The sequence below is a fragment of the Phoxinus phoxinus genome (assembly GCF_949152265.1).
Source record: "Phoxinus phoxinus genome assembly, chromosome: 3".
NCBI lineage: Eukaryota > Metazoa > Chordata > Actinopteri > Cypriniformes > Leuciscidae > Phoxinus > Phoxinus phoxinus.
In genome coordinates this window covers 7,801,663-7,823,320 of record NC_136878.1, presented here as the reverse complement: position 1 = coordinate 7,823,320, position 21,658 = coordinate 7,801,663, and the positions used below count along the sequence as shown (strand labels likewise).

General features: G+C 35.2%; 2 protein-coding genes across 2 annotated transcripts; both read left to right on the top strand.

Moving 5' to 3' along the window:
* The first annotated feature begins 2,659 nt into the window (after window positions 1–2,659).
* On the top strand, window positions 2,660–14,273 carry lrrc74b (leucine rich repeat containing 74B). Its single transcript, XM_079607364.1, has 10 exons — window positions 2,660–2,824; window positions 4,740–4,926; window positions 6,447–6,589; window positions 7,458–7,590; window positions 8,675–8,881; window positions 11,026–11,135; window positions 12,617–12,732; window positions 13,082–13,160; window positions 13,317–13,412; window positions 13,494–14,273. The coding sequence occupies exons 1-10, from the start codon at window positions 2,666–2,668 to the stop codon at window positions 13,626–13,628; spliced, it is 1,365 nt and encodes a 454-aa protein (XP_079463490.1). The 5' UTR covers window positions 2,660–2,665; the 3' UTR covers window positions 13,629–14,273.
* A 329-nt stretch (window positions 14,274–14,602) lies between these two features.
* On the top strand, window positions 14,603–21,168 carry nipsnap1 (nipsnap homolog 1 (C. elegans)). The gene is made up of 10 exons (XM_079606334.1): window positions 14,603–14,821; window positions 15,847–15,974; window positions 16,373–16,418; window positions 16,925–17,019; window positions 18,474–18,544; window positions 18,627–18,767; window positions 18,875–18,906; window positions 18,990–19,084; window positions 19,180–19,263; window positions 20,414–21,168. The coding sequence occupies exons 1-10, from the start codon at window positions 14,742–14,744 to the stop codon at window positions 20,476–20,478; spliced, it is 837 nt and encodes a 278-aa protein (XP_079462460.1). The 5' UTR covers window positions 14,603–14,741; the 3' UTR covers window positions 20,479–21,168.
* The last annotated feature ends 490 nt before the right edge of the window (window positions 21,169–21,658 follow it).

The window sequence follows — 21,658 nt, the reverse complement described above, 5'->3', positions numbered from 1 at the left end:
ATATATATATATATATATATATATATATATAAAAAACCTGTGAAATAGAATAGCTTGATTGTAACACACTTGTGGAACTATGAAAATGCAGATGAGCTCCGCCTCCACTCACATCAGCTCAGAGATTCACTCGGTCAATTTACTGAGGTAAACGCTGCTCAATGATATCGCTTTTTACAACGTCTGACTGACACATAAAGGGAATTATATGATTAGCCTTTTGCTTGACTGTTACCAAGCTAATATATTACATGTGCTAATATTATACATGTGCTAATGTTAACGAAATGTTCGTGTTCGCATCTCAGTTTGCCTTTTTCAGTCTGCACAATCATCAGAAACTCTTTGAACTCAGAACGTCAGTGTAGAAAGGCATAGAGTTCATCATAACATCGTAATATACATCATACACCCGATATATTGCTGCTAAATCTACCCGATTTTGAACAGAAAAATATACCAGGATAACCTGGCTTCTCTCGCGAGTTCACTGTAATGATATGTTAAAGCCCGCCGGCACGTTGACGTGATTGGTTACAAGGTAGTTTGTGACGGTTACAAGGTAGTTAGAAACATCGCGACGTTTTTTGAGACTGTCTTTGGTTCACTGCAGTTTTAAGGGGACAACATTAAAAACTTAATTTTCACCACAGAGGGACTTTAATGACAACATTCAATGAATAAGAAAGCATATTTGCAGGTCTATCTACTGTAAACTCCTAACTTACCTCATCAGACAGTGATTTATCAGAAAACATTACTGGGGAACAGCAAGAGTGTGAGCAATAAGTGGCTGGCTGCAGTTCACCTAACGACCACCGGTGTCGCTAATAACAAGGGTTTCTAAAATCGAGGCTCTGTGACTGAATTTGGTCTCAGATATTCATTAAAAAAATTATTTGCAGAAAAAGACACATACTAAATGCTTCCATACTAAATATGAAAAAAAAACTTTAAAATGTAATTATGCAAAAAAAAAAAAATATATATATATTTTTATTTCTGACATTTTAGATTAAAAATAAATGATATAGGCCTAAATACTATTTAGTAAATGTAAATAAGTGGTGGGGATTACAAATTATAAAAAATATGTATATATATATAGGCCATAAAAACATAGAATGAATATATTGTTGTTTAATATGCATAATAATAAAATCACCCTCAATGTTTGACGTATTTAGCTAATATATTATGTATAATGTTTTTTTTCTTTTCTGAAAAGCCTTTTTATATGAGGTAAAGATGTAACAGTTCCAAAGGGATTTTTTTTATATAATACAATGAATATAGTTAGATTTAATTAGATATAATATAGATTATATTCTATAATTATATTCTCCCAGTAGTGCTGTGACCTTTAGGCTGGAGAGTGTTGCAGAGTTATACATGTGTGCAAGTACAGAAGCGACTGAGTTAATAAGGTCAAAGAGATAAGGATGAGACCACTCTACATATCACTCTTATGCTCAAAGTAGAGAAGAAAACGTATTAGAGCAACCTTTTTATGTTGAATGAAAAGTGATGCTGACAAGAGGAGAGGAACTCGCCAAATGAGAAGGAGAACACACACAAAAGGGGGTGTTCAGTCTAGATAGATGACCTCATTTGGGGAGGTCACTAATTTATCTTTAAATATCTGTGACGACGACAGTGACACTCACGCTGCGTTTGTGAACACCTGAAGAGCTTCTCTGGCACCAGAACAATCACTGATATTGCTATAAGATATAACTTATGTCCCTTTAACATTACTAAACTAACCAAGAAATAAGACACGAAAATAAATAGTTATTTGGCAACGGATTGGAAAACTTTTTGATATTTGTAATTTGCTTAATACTTATGTATTTGTAAAATACCTGTGCTATAGATACTAATTGTAATAAATAAATGGACTATTTGTATAACGTCCCGGGGAATTGATTTAGAACAGACCCCGGAGAAGTCTTCAGTCCAAATTGTAAGTATTTTAAAATGCTTACGAATACTCAAAGTAAAAATGCTTATAATTTAGGTCCGATTCAACTTGCTTACCTAACCTAAGAATAAAAAATAAGGTAAAGGTGCAGAGTTACACACCATAAAACAATATATATACACATACTGTACATAGATTATGTATCACAAACACACACACACATACTGTACATATAGGCTATATATATTAATTATAAAACTATATTTAATTTACATTGTGTTGAGAGCAGCTGACTAGCTTTTATAATGAAGCTGATATACTGAAGGGAGAAGCAGCCTATGTTCTTAGTTTTATTTAATTGTTTATCTGTATTTTACCACTCACTTCAGAAAAAGATTGAGTGTGGCTTTGTGAGAGGAGAAGTAACACCATGGAAACCAGTCAACAAAACAAGTGAGCTGAACAATAGCCCAGCCTCGCTGTTCAGGCTCCACTGCTGATTGGACAAACTGTCCAAAAATGCAGCTCTACAATTATTCAAAGTGACTGTCAGTCAAACGTGACCCTCCAACAGAGCGGGATAGTCTGGGGCAACGGGAGACAACACTGCACTGATTTGCTCTCTCACAGATTTGATTTCATTTAAGGATATCGATCTTGTCTGACTTGGGAAAGCTAGAGTGAATCAAATGTGATTTAGTTTGAGCAAAACAATCACAAAATCTCAAAAACATACCCAGAATGGTAGCGGGTAAAAAGGTGACAAGAGAAAGTATTCTTCCACCTGTGTGTGAAGATAATGGAGAAGAAGGAGGAAAAGAAGAGGATTTGGGGGGAATTGCGAGCAGGCCGGTCAGCAGACCCAGAAGTGTCTACAGCAGAGGAAGTGTTGATGGCCAAGTGAGTGTCCATGCTCATATTTCACCATTTCTGTTAACACTTTACTGTAAGGTCTCATTTCTTTACAGTATATTCTTACAGCATTTATTCATCTTTGTTAATGTCAATAAAAATGTTCATGGTAGTTCACAATGTTAACAAATGCAACTTTTGATCTTAATGTTTTTTAAATAAATGTAGAAATTAACATGAACTAAGATTAATAAATGCTGTGGAAAAATTGTTCATTGTTCATTTGTTCATGTTAACAGATGTAGTTAACAAATCAAACCTTATTGTAAAGTGTTACTCTGTTTCTTTTGCTTGTATGTTAGAAACCACATGATGACTAGCACATGTTCCTGGATCAACATCCTTTCAACCAATCGGATTTTAGGGTTTAGGGGAAGTGGCATGGTTTGGCGTATGAAAGGTTGAACAGTCAACACTGGTTTCTGAAATCCCAAATCCCTTCTATTGTGTCCACTGTTGCTGAAGTAGTGAGTGTGAATGTCTTCAGTATGGTTTATGAATAGCCTACTTTCAAAACACAGTCAATAAATATGCATGAATTTCATTGGGGAAGGGGGAGCTACGAATACTCAAAGTAAACATACAGTGTCAATTTAATCATTTTTTTGACCCAGCCCAAATTTAACCACCATAAAAGCATCCAAATGGCATCTGAATTAAAGAAGATAATACACTATACTTTTCAAAAGTTGGTTTAAAAAAATGTTTTTTTATGACAGTACCTGTATATAATGATGTCATTTGAGCACCGAATTCATCAGATACTCACACTCTATTATCAGCATATTGAGCTTGACTGGAATGGGATTGACCAGTGTTTGTTTATGTCATTGTATATAGTTTAGGTTTTCTCAACTTTGTGATGCTCTCACCGCTGTCAATCCCAGAATCCCCCGCATGAGCCCGTTGCTCATCTCACATAGAAACTGAATTGTAAACGCCCGCTCATCTCAGCACCAGTGGGCACACACACACAGTTACTTTTCAACCACTCACCACAAACCATCTGCAGCTCCATTCTGGTATCTGGTACCAAAATCAATTCCTACCCTACAGTATGTTTTTTTTCCTCACAGTATGTTTCATGCAAATGAAATATCATGAAATATGTCACTTTGTGGAAGTAAAATGATAAAATTGAGCACCATTCAGAAGTGAAATGTAGAAATTCATATAACAATGTTTAGAACATCAAAGTTTGACAAGTTTGTTTGGATGCTTGACAAAGTCTTATTGGAAAGTTTTGAGGACGGACAGACGGACAGATAGATAGATACAATAGATAGATAGATGAATGGATGGAACAAAGTCTTGTTAGAAAGTTTTGAATAAGGTTGAAAAAGCCTTGAAAAAGTTTAGAGGTTTATAAGACTTGTAGACTATCTATCTATCTATCTATCTATCTATCTATCTATCTATCTATCTATCTATCTATCTATCTATCTATCTATCTATCTATCTATCTAACGATTACTAGATAGATAGATAGATAGATAGATAGATAGACAGACATATAGATAGATATAGATAGATAGATAGATAAATATAAACTGTAGATAGATAGATAGATAGATAGATACTGTAGATAGATAGATAGATAGATAGAGAGATAGATAGATAGAGATAGATAGATAGATAGATAGATAAGTACTGTAGATAGATAGATAGATATATACTATAGATAGATAGATAGATAGATAGATAGATAGATAGATAGATAGATAGATAGATAGATAGATAGATAGATAGATAGATAGATAGATAGATAGATAGATAGAAATAAAAGTTTGAGGGTTTATAAGGCTTATTAGACAAAAGAGTAAAGCGTTGGACAGACGACTGAAAGACGAGTTATAATTTCTGAGCATATTCCCTGCCTGAAAAAGTTGATCCTTCTGCGCAGAGAGTGCCTAGATCCCCCAGCCAGCATCAAAGCATAAGAACGGCCCAACAGGATGAAGATTACACACATGAAGAAGACGAGGTGGAGGAAGGTCGAGGCCTCCCAGGTGATGGACAGCAGCAGGAGGAAGAGTGTGTCCTCGCTGACCAGGATTTTGACATAGACCTGGAACTCAGCAGATTTCACAGTGAGAGTTCTTATTAAAAGTGAAAGTTGTGTATATGAACAGAGAGAGAGAGAGAGAGAGAGAGAGGGAGTGGGCTGGCGGGGGGCGTGGGTGATGCACGTTCTGATAGAGGGTGTCAAAGAGCTAAGGGGCAGAGAATATGATGTTTCCACTCAATGGGAAATAAAACAGGCAAACGGCCGTGAGTCACGCTTGTAATTTCAGACAGGCTTCTCTCTTTCTCTCTCTCTCTCTCATTTTTCACCTGCTTGTTCTGCAGATACCGAAACACCTACACAATGCTCTACATATACATAAATCACGGCTCGATCCATCTCTCACTATCTCTCTGATGGCTGTTTATTCAGCTTATTAGAGATAGCCATCTGCTAGATTACTGCGGTGTGCCTCCGCATAGCTTAATGAATGGCTTGGGAATTTTCCACATTCATGATAATTGCGCATCTCAATGAGAAACAATGATACACTGTTGTCGTATTTGGTTTACAAAGTCACACCAGTTCATCTCAATTGAGCTAAGGTTGCATGTGTGAATACGCCATATTGGTTATCTTCTGATTACCGGCGCTTGCTTGCATTTTTATTTTTGCTCATAACAATAATAGTAGAACCCTAACTTTATGAGTAACTTGTCCCGCACTGTCTGTGCTACAGAAGATCAGATTCTCAGCAGTTTTTCAATGTTATCTTCTGTTGTTGTTTTTTAGGATTATCATTACTATTACTTATTGTTTTACATTGATATTTGCATTTGTATTTCTTGTATTAGACTTATTTAGAAGCAGGGGCTACAGCCACAGGACAATTATATATATTAATATATTTATGAATATATTGTTTGTATTATAAAATAGTAATAGCACTTAAAAACACTAAATATAATATTGTATTGTAATTTATTTTTACAGAATATTATAGAATTATAGATTTCATGCTTTTTAAAGTGCTCCAAAAATATCTACTAATACATTGAAATGTCTGCAATGAATGCCCATAAATGGAGAAATATACTTTTTTATTTTATTTTATTTTTACTTAGATATTTTGATGAAATCTGAGAAATTTCTGTCCCCTCATTCACCGCCTACACTTTTACGTTTCAAAAAGTTAAACTAATCCATATGAATTGAACGGTTTAGTCCATATTTTTGGAAGAAACTCGATCACTTTATATGATGAACAGCTTGAATTTAGGCTTGTTTTTACATTTAAACATTGACAAAGGCTGCGTCAAAATCGCACACTCTCTTGAGTAGGTAATTATTCTGAATAAGTAATTACTTCGTGACCGCTAAAATAGTATGTGCTGCATGTATGAGTGTGTGTAGTATGAACCTATGAGTATGAATGTAATCCGGACGCCATGTTGTCATTGTCATGTGACCTACCAGCGTCAGTTGCTTCTTCACTGTCAAAAAACAAACAAAGAAGTCTTACGGGCTTTGAAAGACATTGCATAATTTATAGAAAAGATATCTTATCAAACTAATGAGAGGTATTCTGATTGTTTTTTTTTTTAGATGAAAAACAAGCATATGACCCTACAGGCCAGTCTCGCTACAAAGAGGCTTGTAAGATGCTGAACGTAATTCCTGTATCCTACTTCCTCCGAAATATGAGACAGAGTGAAATCAACATGATGCATTATGGATTGGGATCACAGGTAAGAGCAAAGAAGCAGATTTAATGTCAGACGGCTTTACTGAGGGAAAAAACTACAATCCCATGAAGCATTGTGAACAGCATGATTAAAAACAATGGAGAAATATAAAACTTCTCATTAACAAATGTTGATTATCTGTATAATCAATTATACGCCATTCGCAGTGCTTCATTGGAGTGGGCGGGGCTAATGAGGTCATTTGGAGCCTGTAGCTTTTTTCGATTCTGTGATTGGTGTAATTTTCTGCACAGCATTATGGGTAATGTAGGTTTTCTACATTGTATACTTTCTTTGGTTTGGTTAAATGTCGTTTTTGCCAAAAAAAACTTGCGAGATGTATGATAGACTATTGCTTGCTGGGAGTTAACAACTGCGTAGTCTTTAAAGGTTTAAGTTATAGTTCAAAATCAATTCCATTATGGAGAAAATTCATGAAATTTTTACTTCCGTTTACATGCCGTATTTACTTTGTAACCATATTTACTTTTTTACATGCCGACTGTTGGCATGATTTGTTTCATTTCTCTGATTGGTCAAGATTTTATTGCAGAATCATGGGTAATGCCATTTTTCATGAGGATTCCCACTGTTAAACATGAATATTTAAAAGTAAGTTAAAATAATGTGTGCTGATGGCTTCAGTAAAACCATATACCATTTCACTAGGTCTTTTTTTTAAAGGTTTATAAGTTAAAAATCACTTCTCCTATTGTGAAAATGAATGGGATTTTTAGTTCTGGAAACCAACTGTTGGACTCATGGTTCTGGCGTTTTTAAATACACAGTGCTCCCATTTAAAAAAATGCTTTATACACAGCATAAAGGGTAACAAAACAACATTAAACATTTTAAAAACTCTCCTCTATAGGGAACCAAAGCTCTGGCGGTTTCTCTGGTGACCAACACCTCCATCTTGAAACTGAATCTGCGAGATAATTGTATGGAGGGAATGGGCGCCGCTGCCATCGCTGACATGCTCAAAGAGAACTGCTACATCACAGGTGACACACACACTGCTTCTACTTTACAATACTGGCTTGTTTCCTGTTGGACTTCTCTTTGGGATTCAGTGGCAGTGTGAACTTCAAGTCTGTTTGATCTTGTCCGTGAGACAGTCTGGTCATGTATTTTGTAGAGGGACGTGGTGATCGGACAGTCTGGAATCTTTTAGACCTCAGTGTTTTGCAAGGTGTTTTATCATTCCTGTCCTGCGATATCTGTGCACAACGGTGTTCAAATGTCTGAGACTGTTGTGAAAATGTAATAGAAATTATCCAGTTTAGGCTGAATGATAATGAGTTCATTCTGTTGATGTGTAGCCCCCAAAACATCATGCAACAGCCATGTCCATTTAGTAAACGCACACTTTCACTAAAAAAAATATAAGGTGTAGGATTGAGTTTGAAACTATTTTCTCTCAGAAATTACTAGTAAATTTCACAAACTATTGGCAAGCAAAGACATTGAATTAAAAGTTAAATTTGGAAAACTGAAATAGTATTTTCTTGTCAAATGTGCTCCAATAATCTTTGTTTTATTTACAACTTCAAAAAAATATATTTTTTTGCAGATTATCATCAGTTTTGGGGAAAGTTACTTTTAAAAGTAACGTATTACAATATTGTGTTGCTCCCTAAAAAAAAAGTAACTAATTGCATTACTTAGTTACTTTTAATGGAAAGTAATGCGTTACATTATTTTGCGTTACTTTTTCTCACCCGAGCTGGGCCTGCTTGCTTGTTTTTTAATAACAAACAAAAGTTCTATTTTTGGCAAAAGTGAAATGAACAGGCCTCAGGTTGAAGGAAATGCAGATTGTCCAAATTTCAATCGTAACCGTTCAATTTCATCAGAAACTATCTGAAAACAGGGCTTTAAGTGTAAAATACCGAACTTGTCATTTAAATTAATTCATTGTTAGCTAACTGCGTGACTTGTATATATGTACATTTCTGAAATGTATTATTTGGACACTAATTACATTACATTAATGTAGACACGTTTATATGTATTGTGAAAAGCGCTTTACAAAAGTAAAGTAAAACTTTTAATGATTATGCAGTTGATTGTGTTTTTCCCTCCCAGAAATTGATTTGTCAGAAAACCGGATGGGTGAATATGGAGCCAGGGCTCTGTCCAGCATGCTGTTGGAAAACACTACTCTATTCTCTCTCAACCTCTCCGGGAACCATCTGGATGAGCGAGCGGCCAGACACCTGTCTCCAGCTCTGATCGGCAACCAGAAACTCCAGCACCTCGACCTCAGTCACAACAGATTCGCAGATATGGCAGGTGTGAGATGATGTGAAAAGCTTGCGGTTGAAAGGTTCACTCCTTGAGCTTTCGACATGATTACGGCAGACCTCTTCTTCAATAACTTTGCTTTTAAAGGGGCATTTAGTGGTATTTGGCTGCCTAATGTCGAATGCTTGCGCATAACACTTGAACTGGAAGACTATTACATGGCCACTTAGTAGGACAAGGAGAAGAAAACAGCTTGAGATTTGACCTAACACATGCATAATAATAAAAGAAAACATTAACCTTCACTGCAATATTTTACAATGGGAATCAAATTAAATATGTCGGTTTCTCTTACTTTGATTATGCTGATGATTTTACAGCACAAAATAAAATGTCTAGGCACAAAATTTTGATAATTTAGTTTCAATTCACTAAGCAAAAGAGAACTCTCAGGCTATATTACATTAGCATTTTTATTACGAAAACTGAGCTTTTTGAAGTTGCATTCAGAAAACTTCCACTTCATGCCAACTTCAACTTTTTACCTACTGTTAAATACTTTTTTAATACTTTGACAAACATAGATATCATGTCAGAGTGGCAAAACCTGCTGATAAAAACCTTCAAATCTGCTGTTTTCAAACACATCTGGCTCACCCAAGATTATCTTTCCGTGAGAATGTATGGAAAAGCGATTCTTCAGAATAATGTTGTTTGTTATAGCTAAGTGCCCTCTGCTGAACTGCAATGCAAATTGGAAATGATATTCAGCTTCAACACAAGCACAATATCTTCCTATTTGCAAACATCTCCATATCCAGAGGGCTGGATCTCAAATGATCAGAGATACTGCGATGATGAGGGGATATAGAATATAGTCCTAAAGCCCCGTAGCTGTCAGCATGAATGACAGTGTGAAAATAGGGAAATTGCCTCAATAAAATATTGCACATAATCATCAAGAGGAACTCCTCCATGACCCGCCATGATTCATACATCCTTAACAGATTTCACTGGCACATCTCTGTTCATATTACATATGGTGATGGCTTTCTTTTTATAATCATACACTGCTTGCTTATTCTTGGCAGGCTAGCCTGGTGACCATTGAAAATATGCTCAATAAGGCCTGATATAGTAATATAAATCAAATATGATATTCATTGAGTTTTTATTTATTTAAGAGCTTTGAAAATGGAAACCGTTTAAGGAAATGCTAGTGTACGTAATACCGTTCAAAAGTTTGTGGTCTGTACGATTTTTGCTCTCCAAGGATGCATTTATTTGTTCAAAATACAGTAAATATTATTATGATTTAAAATAACCGTTTTCTATTTGAATATATTTTATTATATATTCAATATTTTATATTCCTGTCTGTGATGCAAAGCTGAATTTTCAGCATCGTTACTCCAGTCTTCAGTGTCACATGATCTTTCAGAAATCATCCTAATATGATGATTTGCTGCTCAAGAAACATTGATTATTATTATCATTGTGGTGCTTAATATGTTTGTGGATTTTGTAGATGTTGTTGATGCACAGAACAACATTTCTTTGAAATAGTAAAGACATTTAAACTAGTACAAAATATTTCTGTCACTTTTTTATCAATTTAATGCAGACTTGCTGAATAAAAGTATTAATTTCTGCACGTTAGCAGGTTTAATCCCAGCAAGGAGTGAAATATAAACGATCAGCATTGCATGCTTGACCTCAGGTTACTCCAGGGGGTTGTCCTTGTAATGAGTTGCTTTGGATAAAAGTTTTAACTAAATATGTGGCTCTCAACTGGTTTTGCATCAAACCGTAACCCATTTAGCTTTGTAGAGACTTTTATTTAATTTAGTTTCTCTTCAGGTTTATTATGCATCTTCTAAAGGTAACCTATGGGTGGGCATAAAGAAAATACAGTGCCAATTTAATAATAAAAAACTTTTTCAAGATAAAATTTGACACATATTTATAATATTTTAATTAATATAATATTATAAATAAAAATATATTATGTAATATTATGACTTTTTTATTTTATTTTAGAGAGAGGGTCACTCACAAGGGGACCACCATATTTTGGGCCTAAATCTAGTCAGCTATCATACAGAAATCAAATTATGAGTGGAAGGCACATAAACGCTGAATTAATAAGAGTAACTCCCCCATGTTGCTCTGCATGTTTCTCCTCCCCTCAGGGGAAATCCTGGGTGCTGCTATTGCCGAGAACACGGGAATGAAGTCACTCAATCTGGCTTGGAACTGCATTCGAGGAAAAGGAGCCATTGCATTTGCTGAAGGCCTGGGGGTAAGAGAAAAATATAGTCCATCCTCTGCCAGAGTCAGTCACTCATGCTAAGAATTTACTTTAGCCTAAAATCCATTGATCAAGGCAAGTTTTAACAACTCAGATAGAGTAAAATCCTGTTAGATACCCCATTATGTGCAGTAAAGGAGTCTTATCACGAGGAATCAAAGATCACTTAATGTTTTGAGATAAAAGAGTTCATTTCGGTATGAAAACATACTGACACTTCCTCCCCTGTCCAAAAATAAATAAATAAATAAATAAAGAGCATTTTCCATCATGACAACTCTTGGAATAGTTTTAGCATGTAATTGAATATGGCAATGTTAATGTATTTGGTCTTGGCAGACTGGGCCCTATTTTAACGATCTAAGCGCATGGTCTAAATCAAGTGCACTTTTGCTAGTTCAATGAAAAATGGTCAGCGCAGCTCATGCGCATGGTCTAAAAGGTCTGAGAAATGGCTGTGTTTTGGACGTAACTTGCTATAAACCAATCAGAGTTTCATCTCCCATTCCCTTTAAAAGCCAGTTGCGCTCGCACCATGGCGGATTCACTATTTAAATGGCCGAATTTGATAGTGGAAAGACTGAATGCTTCTCCAGAGAGGAAACGGATCTGCTCGTGCGCGAGGTTAAAACGCGCAAGCAGACCATCTACGGGACAAGCCGGATTCCACCATATCTTTATGTACACAATAATAATCTTTTTATTTTTAATATTTGGCATGTTTGTGTGCTGCTGCGCATCCCTGTGTGTGTAATAAGCAGCGTGTACGCGCGTTGTGGACCTGCCTATAGGCTCACAGTGACATTACTAATGCGCTCTTTAAATAACAAAAATACTGCGCCATTCAGTTGGTCAATAGTGCAGTCTATTTCACTCGCCTCAAAATAGCACGGCGTCAACAATGCGCCCGAACACACCTCGTTTTCAGACCAGCAGCCCATTGGCACACAGATGGGCGCAAATGCATTTGCTATATAAACAACGTGGCGCAGGACGTGAAAATGAGAACTGCGTCAGGCTGAGACTAGCAAAAAACACTTGCGTCGCACTTGACGCTGCATTGCACCGGGTGTATGATAGGGCCCAAATTCTGCTAAGCTGCTGCTGATTATTGCTGCAAAATGGACTTTCTACTGCTAATAGATACACAGATACTTTATGTAAGTTTGTAAGATATGCTGCTTTAATAGATATACATACATTCCATCGCAGATCTAGGCAGGTGGAGCTGGGGGAGGTGGAGGGTTTCAGAGGAACTCTGACCAGTTTATAGCAAACCAGACTATTTAAATGTTGAGCAAGCATTCTCATTGGCTGCAGGGTCAGCAGAGGCCAATCAGCTTGTGCCATGTGGTAATGATGTGATTGCCTCCAGATTGCATGTATAATATGATATTACCCCTTTAAAAAAGGAGCACTTAATTTCTGCACACATGTTACTATAGTCGGTCTGTTGGATTTGATTTTTTAAGGGAAATATCTTCTTGCGGACCCTGGATTTGTCGTACAACGGCCTGGGCAAAGAAGGTGCCGTGGCTCTAGAGGAGGCACTCAAAAACAACAATACACTGGAGGATCTGAACATTAGGTATTGTCGTCATAGTGGTTATATATCATAACTGTATTTATAGGATGTGCTCAACCACGAGTCAATGATTTGAAGGCACATACTGCCCTCTCTTATTCTTCTTTACGTGCACACGTGGACAGTTGTCTTGATTTATTGCCGTAATTATGAGATGGTCGACGGCTGAAATTGTTTGAATGTTCACAATGCACATTTTATTCATGATTTATTTGCAGTGGGGAAATCAACAAACACCAGATTTAGCAAACAGTCAATAAAATGATTCATAACGCATTCAAAACGCATTCATAAACACTTTTACTTCCATTGCCAAAAATACTTCAGTGTTGTCTTTGTTCTTTGTCTGCAGCAATAATCGCATACCGTTTGAAGGAGCCGTTCATTTTGCGCTGGGCCTCAAAGTGAACACAACTCTACGAATTCTCAAAGTACGAAACATTAGAATAGGAACAGCAGATGAGTTATTGAAGCAAGTAATGCTAAAGTGGCTTTTGAGCGTAAACTTTCAATTCCGCGTCAGAAGAGATTGATAGCATTTCTGTATGTGTTATGACTAATTCTGTTGGTTTTCGGGATTGATCCAGATGTCTAGGAACCCAATGCAGTCAGCGGGATGCTTCGCCATTCTAAAATCAGTTCAAGCAAACCCAGAATCTGCAGTTGAGTGCTTGGACTTCTCTGTGAGTGACCCTTACCTATTCATTTCTCATATTTCCTTTGATATTTATTGCTCTTTATTTCTAACATCGGTTTTCTTGTAGGACATTTGCGTGGACCAAGAATTTAAAGACTTACTCAACAGCACCAAAGAAACACTCCCAAACCTCCAAGTGAATCATAGTGGAAAAAAAGACCTGAAATGTATAAAACATTCTGGACAATCCATAGGCATGTAAAACTGCAAATGTATTTTTTAACTTGCATAGAATTGAGACTCTAAACTGATTTGAATCTAGCCTCACACTCCTCCATGTGGTAAATTGGATCAAGTCATAGATGATGGATCGGTTTCTGGCGTTAAGGGAACAATGATTCAGTAGAATGATGTATTGATCAGGGTTTGATGGCATTAGTGACCTTAGACTTTAAAACATATCAAACAGAATGGGTAGTTGACATGACGTGTGGAGCAATGACAAGCTAGAATTTGTGTAAAATCACTGTAAACAACATTTATCCAATTCCTTTATGCTACAATACCATTCAAAATTGGGGTCTGCAGGATTTTTTTATGTTAAAAAAAGTATCTTGTGCTCACCAAGACTGCATTTATTTCTTCAGAATACAGTAAATATTATTAAATATTAATACTATTTAAAATATCTCCTCCGTCATGCAAAGCTGAGTTTTCAGCATCTTTACTCCAGTCTTCAGTGTCACATGATCCTTCAGAAATCACTGAATATGCTGATTTCAAGAAACATTTCTTATTGTAATCAATGTTGAAAACAATTGTTCTGCTTGAATGTTTTGTGAAAAGATTATTTTTTAGGATTGTAACTTTTTATCAATGTTGAATAAAACATTAAAGTATTCAATTCAATATTTGTACTTCTAAAACTTATTTCTCACACTGCAAGACTATTCAAGTGAACAACATCATGTCAGTGTCACATCTTCCCTACAAATAATTAGCATAATAACTGGTATTTTGTCAGCAAATGTGCTTCCCCATTGCATTTAGTCTGATTTCATTATTATTATTCACTTTTTTTCAAACCCCCCTAAAAGTCAACAGACAAGTTAAAACGGGCAAACCAGCTAAGTTAAACAGTTTTTTCTTTCTTTCCTGTTTTGACTGTATTTTAATTACATTAGCGACCAAGTCAACAGATTAATCGTTGTGATCAATGAGTTCCTAAAAGTGACGTTTCATGAATCAAAGGCGCACATGGAGCTGAAGTCCAACAGTTCACGCGCGTCAAACATTAACTCAGAGAAGCGCGTGTGTTGCAACTCCTGCAACTTCATATACTGAAGATGTGAACCTACACACAACAGCGAGAATAATGGCGGCAACACGCTCTCTACATATCCTCAAGAGACAGCAGCATTTCCTTAACAAGGTGCATTCAGCATGGCTGGCCAGGTAATGCTTTTGTCACTTGAGATGTAATACGATACAAAAATTGCTAAATTAATCAGCAATGCAACTATGCAAGTAAAAGTGCAGATCTAGAGTAAATTCAGTCATATTCAGTATGTGGGTAGTTTATATAGAAGAGTCCTGCAGTATTACGAGAGAATTTCGAAGAGTGCATCAATTCAATATCTAGTTCTAGTCTCTAAATTTGCACCCACAATGCATATAATATTGCTAATATTGCTATAACTAAATATTTCCTCTGACATTCCAATAATTTCTGTCTTTGAACACTTAGTTTTAACTTGGAATAAGCTAAGTTTTATTTTAAAAGACTTTGTATATTCATAAGTTTTATTAAGTATAATTATCATATTTTAGCAGATGCTTTTAACCATAGCTATTTACAGCATACTTGGAGCAACTTGAGGTTACACACACACACACACACACACACACACACACACACACACACACACACACACACACACACACACACACACACACACACACACACACACACACACACACACACACACACACACACACACACACACACACACACACACACATCCTACCAATCTAATAAAGACACACATAGACTGTGTAGCTATATAAAAGTAAAAATCATAATATCTACAGGCTAATTCTACAAGAAAACCTTTTGCATATTTAAAGTAAAAACATGAATTCATTTATGACTCAGTGTTCTCCACAGGGAGCAAATTTGTCCCTAAAGTATAGCTAAGTAAGCTGTAAATTATCATTAAAATGTATTTTTTATTGCCAAAATTCATGTTATGTAACAATAAGCATCTAATGTTTGCATTCATTTTTGACCCACGTATGCACTTTAAAAGTTAATATCAAGTCACTAAAACTGCGTGTGTAATAAGTATTTAGGATATCATTGCTGCCACTCCTTGAAACGTCACATCAACTAACAACTAACTTTTGCATTGCAGCTTGTGATGCATCATTTATATATTTATTAAACACTTGCTGAAACAGTTTTGCTTGTGAATCTTTAGAGGTTTTGCAAATAAAAGTGATGAAGGCTGGTTGAGTTCCATGTTTGCACACAAAGTGGATGCCAGGAAAGATGCCCACTCCAATCTGCTCTCCAAGAAAGAAACCAGCAACCTCTACAAGATCCAATGTGAGCCAATCCATCTAAAACCTTCTAAGATGCGCTCAAATGTTCAGGCCTTGGGAGAAATTGTGCATGAAATATAGTTGATAGGAATTGCTAAAAATACCCCTATGCATGAATGATGTGCTTTCTTGTCGTTTGGCTCCAGAAAAACAGCCTAAACTGTTTGTTCTACACTAATTGCTTTAATAAATCAGCTTCCAAAGAGTTTATTTGAAGATTTCATTTGTTTTCAGGAGACCAGCTGTATGGAGAATTGTAATGAAAATTGGGTTTAGAAAAATGAGGGTGATGATTTGAGTGATAAAATCACAAGGGGTTTCACTAAATTCAAAACGTTACAAAAATAAGGTACTGGTCCATTTGTCTTTCCTGATATCTTCAAATCTTATAATTTCTTGCAGTTCACAATGTCAAGCCAGAGTGCATGGAGGCATACAACAAACTGTCGTGAGTAATCATATACAGTACAGCGGAACAAGTCTATTTTCTTCATATGTAGCCTTGCTTTCTTTCACTTTGACACTCTCAGGTCTGCATGTCTAGATTTGATGTACTTTGATTCCTTGATTGTCCCATGTGACCGTGATATGTTATCATTACACTGTAAAAAAATAAAATATGATCAATAAGTTATGACAACTTATGTTTTTACATTGCTTTAACTCAATCAATTTTTTAATAAGTTAAAGATTTAACTAGTTTTTAAAAAATCAGTTTAATGTAATTTAAGTTGAAATCACAAACATTCAAGTTAATTTGTACTTAAAAATTCAAGGCAGCAACTTTTTTTTTACAGTGTAGTATAGCATCGATCTGTCAGCACAAGAATGAAAACTGCACGCAAAACCATTTCATGTGGTTCTTAATAGCCTATTGACCGTATTATAAGTTTAAAACAAGTTTAAATGAATAACCATGTTGCCATGTAATCACTCCCCACTGTCTAATTTTAGGGATGAGGTTCAGAAAGAACTCCATCGGGATGCAGAGTATCCATGTGAAGTCGTTGGAAGCTGGAACACGTGGTATGGTGAACAGGATCAAGCAGGTGAGATGGGACAAAACCGTGGAATAGTCTCAGAGTAGTTTTAACCGAATCTGAATTTAAATCTAAGCTAAGCTACTATTATTAGTGTCTTATAAGTGTTTTGATTCTTCCTCTTTTTATTACGTTGTGGTCTATATAGTTAAATGCACTTTCTTATGTATGCAGTGTCTTCTTCTTTTAAAGGGATAGTTCACAAAAATGGAAATTCTGTCATCATTTACTCACACTCAAGTTGTTTCAGACCTGTATGAGTTTCTTTCTTGTGTGGAACATAAAAGGATATTTTGATGAATGAATGTCAATTAAACAGTTTATGGACCCCATTGACTTCCATAGTTTTTTTATGACATGGAAGTCTATCGGGTCCATCATTACCAACATTCTTCAACATATCTTCGTTTATGTTCCACACAAGAAAGAAACTCTTTTTTAAACAATTTGAGGATGAGTAAATGATGACAGAATTTTCATTTTTGGATGAACGGCCCCTTTAATTTAGGTTGTACAATAAATATTATTGTAATTTAAAGTATAGCAACAAAATTAAAATGTAATTTATTCCTGTGATGCAAAGCTGAATGTTCAGTCTCTAGTCTTCAGTGTCACATGATCCTTCAGAAATCATTCTATGCCGATTTCAGGAAGCGTTTGTTTGTTATTATCAGTGTTGAAATGATTCTTTGATAAGTAATAAGTTCTAAAGAAAAGCATTTATTTGAAATTTAAATCTTTTGTAACATTATAAATGTCTTTGCTGTCACTTATGATCAATTTAATACGTCCTTAGTGAATGAAAGTATAGTTATTTTCTAAAGTTAGTTTGTTCTTACATACACAGATAAAAAATCAACTTAAATTTTCTCAAACAATAACACTGAATTAAGCCATGCCTTTAAAGTGTATGCTTTACTTAGAACATGTAAGTACTGTAAATAATACAGTAGATATTGTGTAGACAACATATCTACATAATAGAAGTAATGTGGTACCCATTCAGAGATTGCGATACTTTGTACTAAATACACAATAACGGTAACATTTGTTGGATCATTTTTGAGTATGAATGTGGAATTTTGAGTAGGAAAAGATGACACTAAACAGCAAGTTACTAAACCTAACAACAAAATCAATGATAAAACTGTGTAAATACAGCAGAAAAACTGTTAAAAATGTCCCAGTGCATGATGGGAACACCGGTATCAGAAAGTTGAGAAGGTTTTACTTAATTCTATTAAGTTTGTATTTATGCTTTAATTTCTACAAGCCTAAATTGAGTATGAATATATAAATTCCTTTTTTAATTATTATTCTTGCCTGAACTTATTCCGGTAGAAATGACATGTGTTTTTTCTGTAGCATATAGTATTTTTATCTGTGATACATCAAGCACCGTCTGCATGTTTTGTGTGTGATGTTACAGTCCTATAGTGACACATGCTGTTCTGTGGTTGTAGTGCACCTCTGGAGATACTCTGGGGGATATCCTGCTCTTATGGAGTGTTTGCACAAACTCAACCTCAATACGGTATTTAACACATTACAAATTGCATTTAATAATGTCATAATCCATATGTGTGTCCTTTACCAAAATGTTTCCTGTACTGCAGACGTATCTTGCATTTCGAAAAGAAAGGAGCAAAATGTTGATCTCTCGACGCAACCAGCTTCTTCTGGAGTTTAGTTTCTGGAACGAGCCTGCGCCCAGAACTGGCCCCAACATTTATGAACTGAGATCATATCAACTACTAGTAAAGGCCATTTAATTGTTCCTTTTTAAAAAATAATATATTGCGTTTTACATCGTTTTTAACTTTTTATTTTTTTGTTTTGTTTGTCCTGGAATTTCTCAATCAAGCCTGGTACAATGATCGAATGGGGAAATCATTGGTAAGTTTGTGTGTGATTTGTGAAAAATATTGATATTATATCACCATGTTGCATTTTTAATCGGTTTTATCATGCTCGATCAGGGCTCGAGCAATCAAATACAGACAGGAAAACAATGAAGCAGTGGGCGGCTTCTTCACACAGATCGGCGATTTGTATGTTGTTCATCATTTGTGGGGTATGAAACATCCTTTTCTTCTTCTTCTGATCATTGCATATTAATAAGTGGCAACACTTTAAAATCTCTGAAAATATTTTTTTTTTTTTTTTTAGCTTATAAAGACCTGCAGTCCAGAGAAGAGACCAGAAACACTGCTTGGTTAAAAGAGGGCTGGGATGTAAATGTGCACTATACAAGTGAGTAAGAACAAAGTACTTAGAAAAAAATATTAGCATATGATTATTGCATACTGCACACTAGACCTTAGTCAGGGCAGCACCGTATTTAGTTTTTGTTGGGAATGAAAATGAGGCTGTGTGTGTGAGGTATAGAAGCACAGTGCATTTAATGGATTGTACTGTTGTTTAACAACATACCAATTGTTCAGCTGACGAAACATCTTTCTGAGAAAATCTTTCAGTCGACAAAAACACAATGAAACAGTTTTAAAAGTTCTTGTGAAGATGTTTCTCATTTCGGGACGTTCCACTAATAAAAGAGATAAGCCATGGCTTGACCTCTTGGCTGAATTAAAAGAATGCTAATTTTTGCTGAAAAGTGTATATTTTTACTTTTTGGATTTATTGTTATTTGTTAGATGTTAAATTTATGTTGAAATTAACAAATATGCTGCAGAGTGTGATATCACGACTGCTGCAGTGCCCATAGAAATTTCTCTTGAAACAAGCGTCCACAATATACTGTATACTGCCTATATATTTAGAAAAGACTGTAAAATAGCATGTCAAGTTAAGTCATGTTTATATAGCACTTTTCATGTCCGTCTAGTGTGTGTTTACATTGAAAAGCTGTGGGAAAGTAGTGCCGTGGAATGGGGAAAAAACCTTTCTATGTGAACTGCCTCTTAGAATGATTTCTGAGGGATCATGTGACACTGAAGTCTGGAGTAATGATGCTGAAAATTCATCTTTGCATCACAGGAATAAATTACATTTTTAAATATATTCAAAAAGAAAACGCTTATTTAAAATTGTAATAATATCTCACAATATTACTGTTTTTACAACCAGAAATGTTTTAAATGTTGGTATCCTACATTGTCCACTCACTTATTATTATCTCTGAAATAAAAATATTTAGCTATTTCTTTTCAAATTATGTAAAAATGTCTTAACTTTTGTCAGTCTGATCAAATACTGAGTCAAAAAGGAGATTTGGGAATTGCAGGGAATTCAGGGTATTCCAAGCTAACAGGAATGTGTGTTTTCTTTGTAAACGGTGCCATCTGGTGAATTTCACTAGAACTGTTCACATCTAAGCAAAGCAACAGCTTTTGATCAGTACATTGACTTGTTTATGTCTGTTTTGTTTTTGTTTTTTTGACAGTGCCTCTTATCCAAAAGATGGAATCGAGAATTATGATTCCAATGGAACACTCCCCTCTGCAGTAAATCAACATGTTTCCCCTGTGATGAAACTCAATAGGTAGACAATCCATCTGGAAATCTAATTCATGTAGAGTTTTGTTCTGACTTGACTCAAACACATCTGAACCAGATGATCAAGGTCTTCAGGTCCTCTTGAAGAAGACATGTGTTAGAGGCGAGCTGTAAATGCCATTCTGAGAACTACAATGACAAACTCTGGTGCCTTTCTGGTGCATTATATATATATATATATATATATATATATATATATATATGTAGCCTATATATGTTTATATACAATTTAAAAATTACAGTTTTGTTTTTAGACATTTGTTTTCTCTTTTTTGTTGCATAATTTTTCATGCATGTTTGACCTGTTTTTGAGGAAACTTTTATCTGAAATGCTTGTGCTTGTCTATAGCTTAACATCTGCAATTAAAATATGCAGTTATCAGAATACTTTATCATGATGTCCTTAATTAGAGCACAGAAATCGAAAACTCCATTTTAGGTGTATAATAATAAATGAATACATTTCTGTTTACTTATAGTCTCTTCTTACACTGTTTAAAGGAAATCCTATATGTTTATTTATGATTTTATAATACATTTATTGTGTTACCATGGTACATTTCTGGAACAGTATAGTATTTGCCTGGTTTAAATGAAAGCAGTAATGTTTTGGAGTTCACTGCAAAAAACAAACAAACAAGTTAAGTCAAGTCACCTTTATAATAGTCTATAGTTCTTTACAATACAGATTGTTTCAAAACAGCTTTACAGTGATAACAGGGAAAAAAAATATGATAATTTTTTTTCGGCTTTACAGCATATCTAGAAAATTGTGTATAGTGTATAAAGCATAATGTAGAGGACTTTATATTATTAAGGCCTTATTGTAAATAAAATAATTTAATTACAATTTATATATTGTAGAGATTTTATATTTAAAATCTGGACTGAACATATTAACAGTTCTTGCCCCTCATGTGCAGCTATTTTGGTGAAATTGGCCCATCTTAAATGCTACTGTCCCTTTAAGACCAAGGGGGAGTGTGACACTGCCGAACCATTCAAGTAGAAGAAAATGAACTGGTAGATAGACAGTTATCGTGAAACAATGTTTCAAGGTGGGCGGGGCGTTGCGCAAGGGGATGGGGATGGATGCATCTAAATAATACATTTCCTATTTTAGAATAACGTA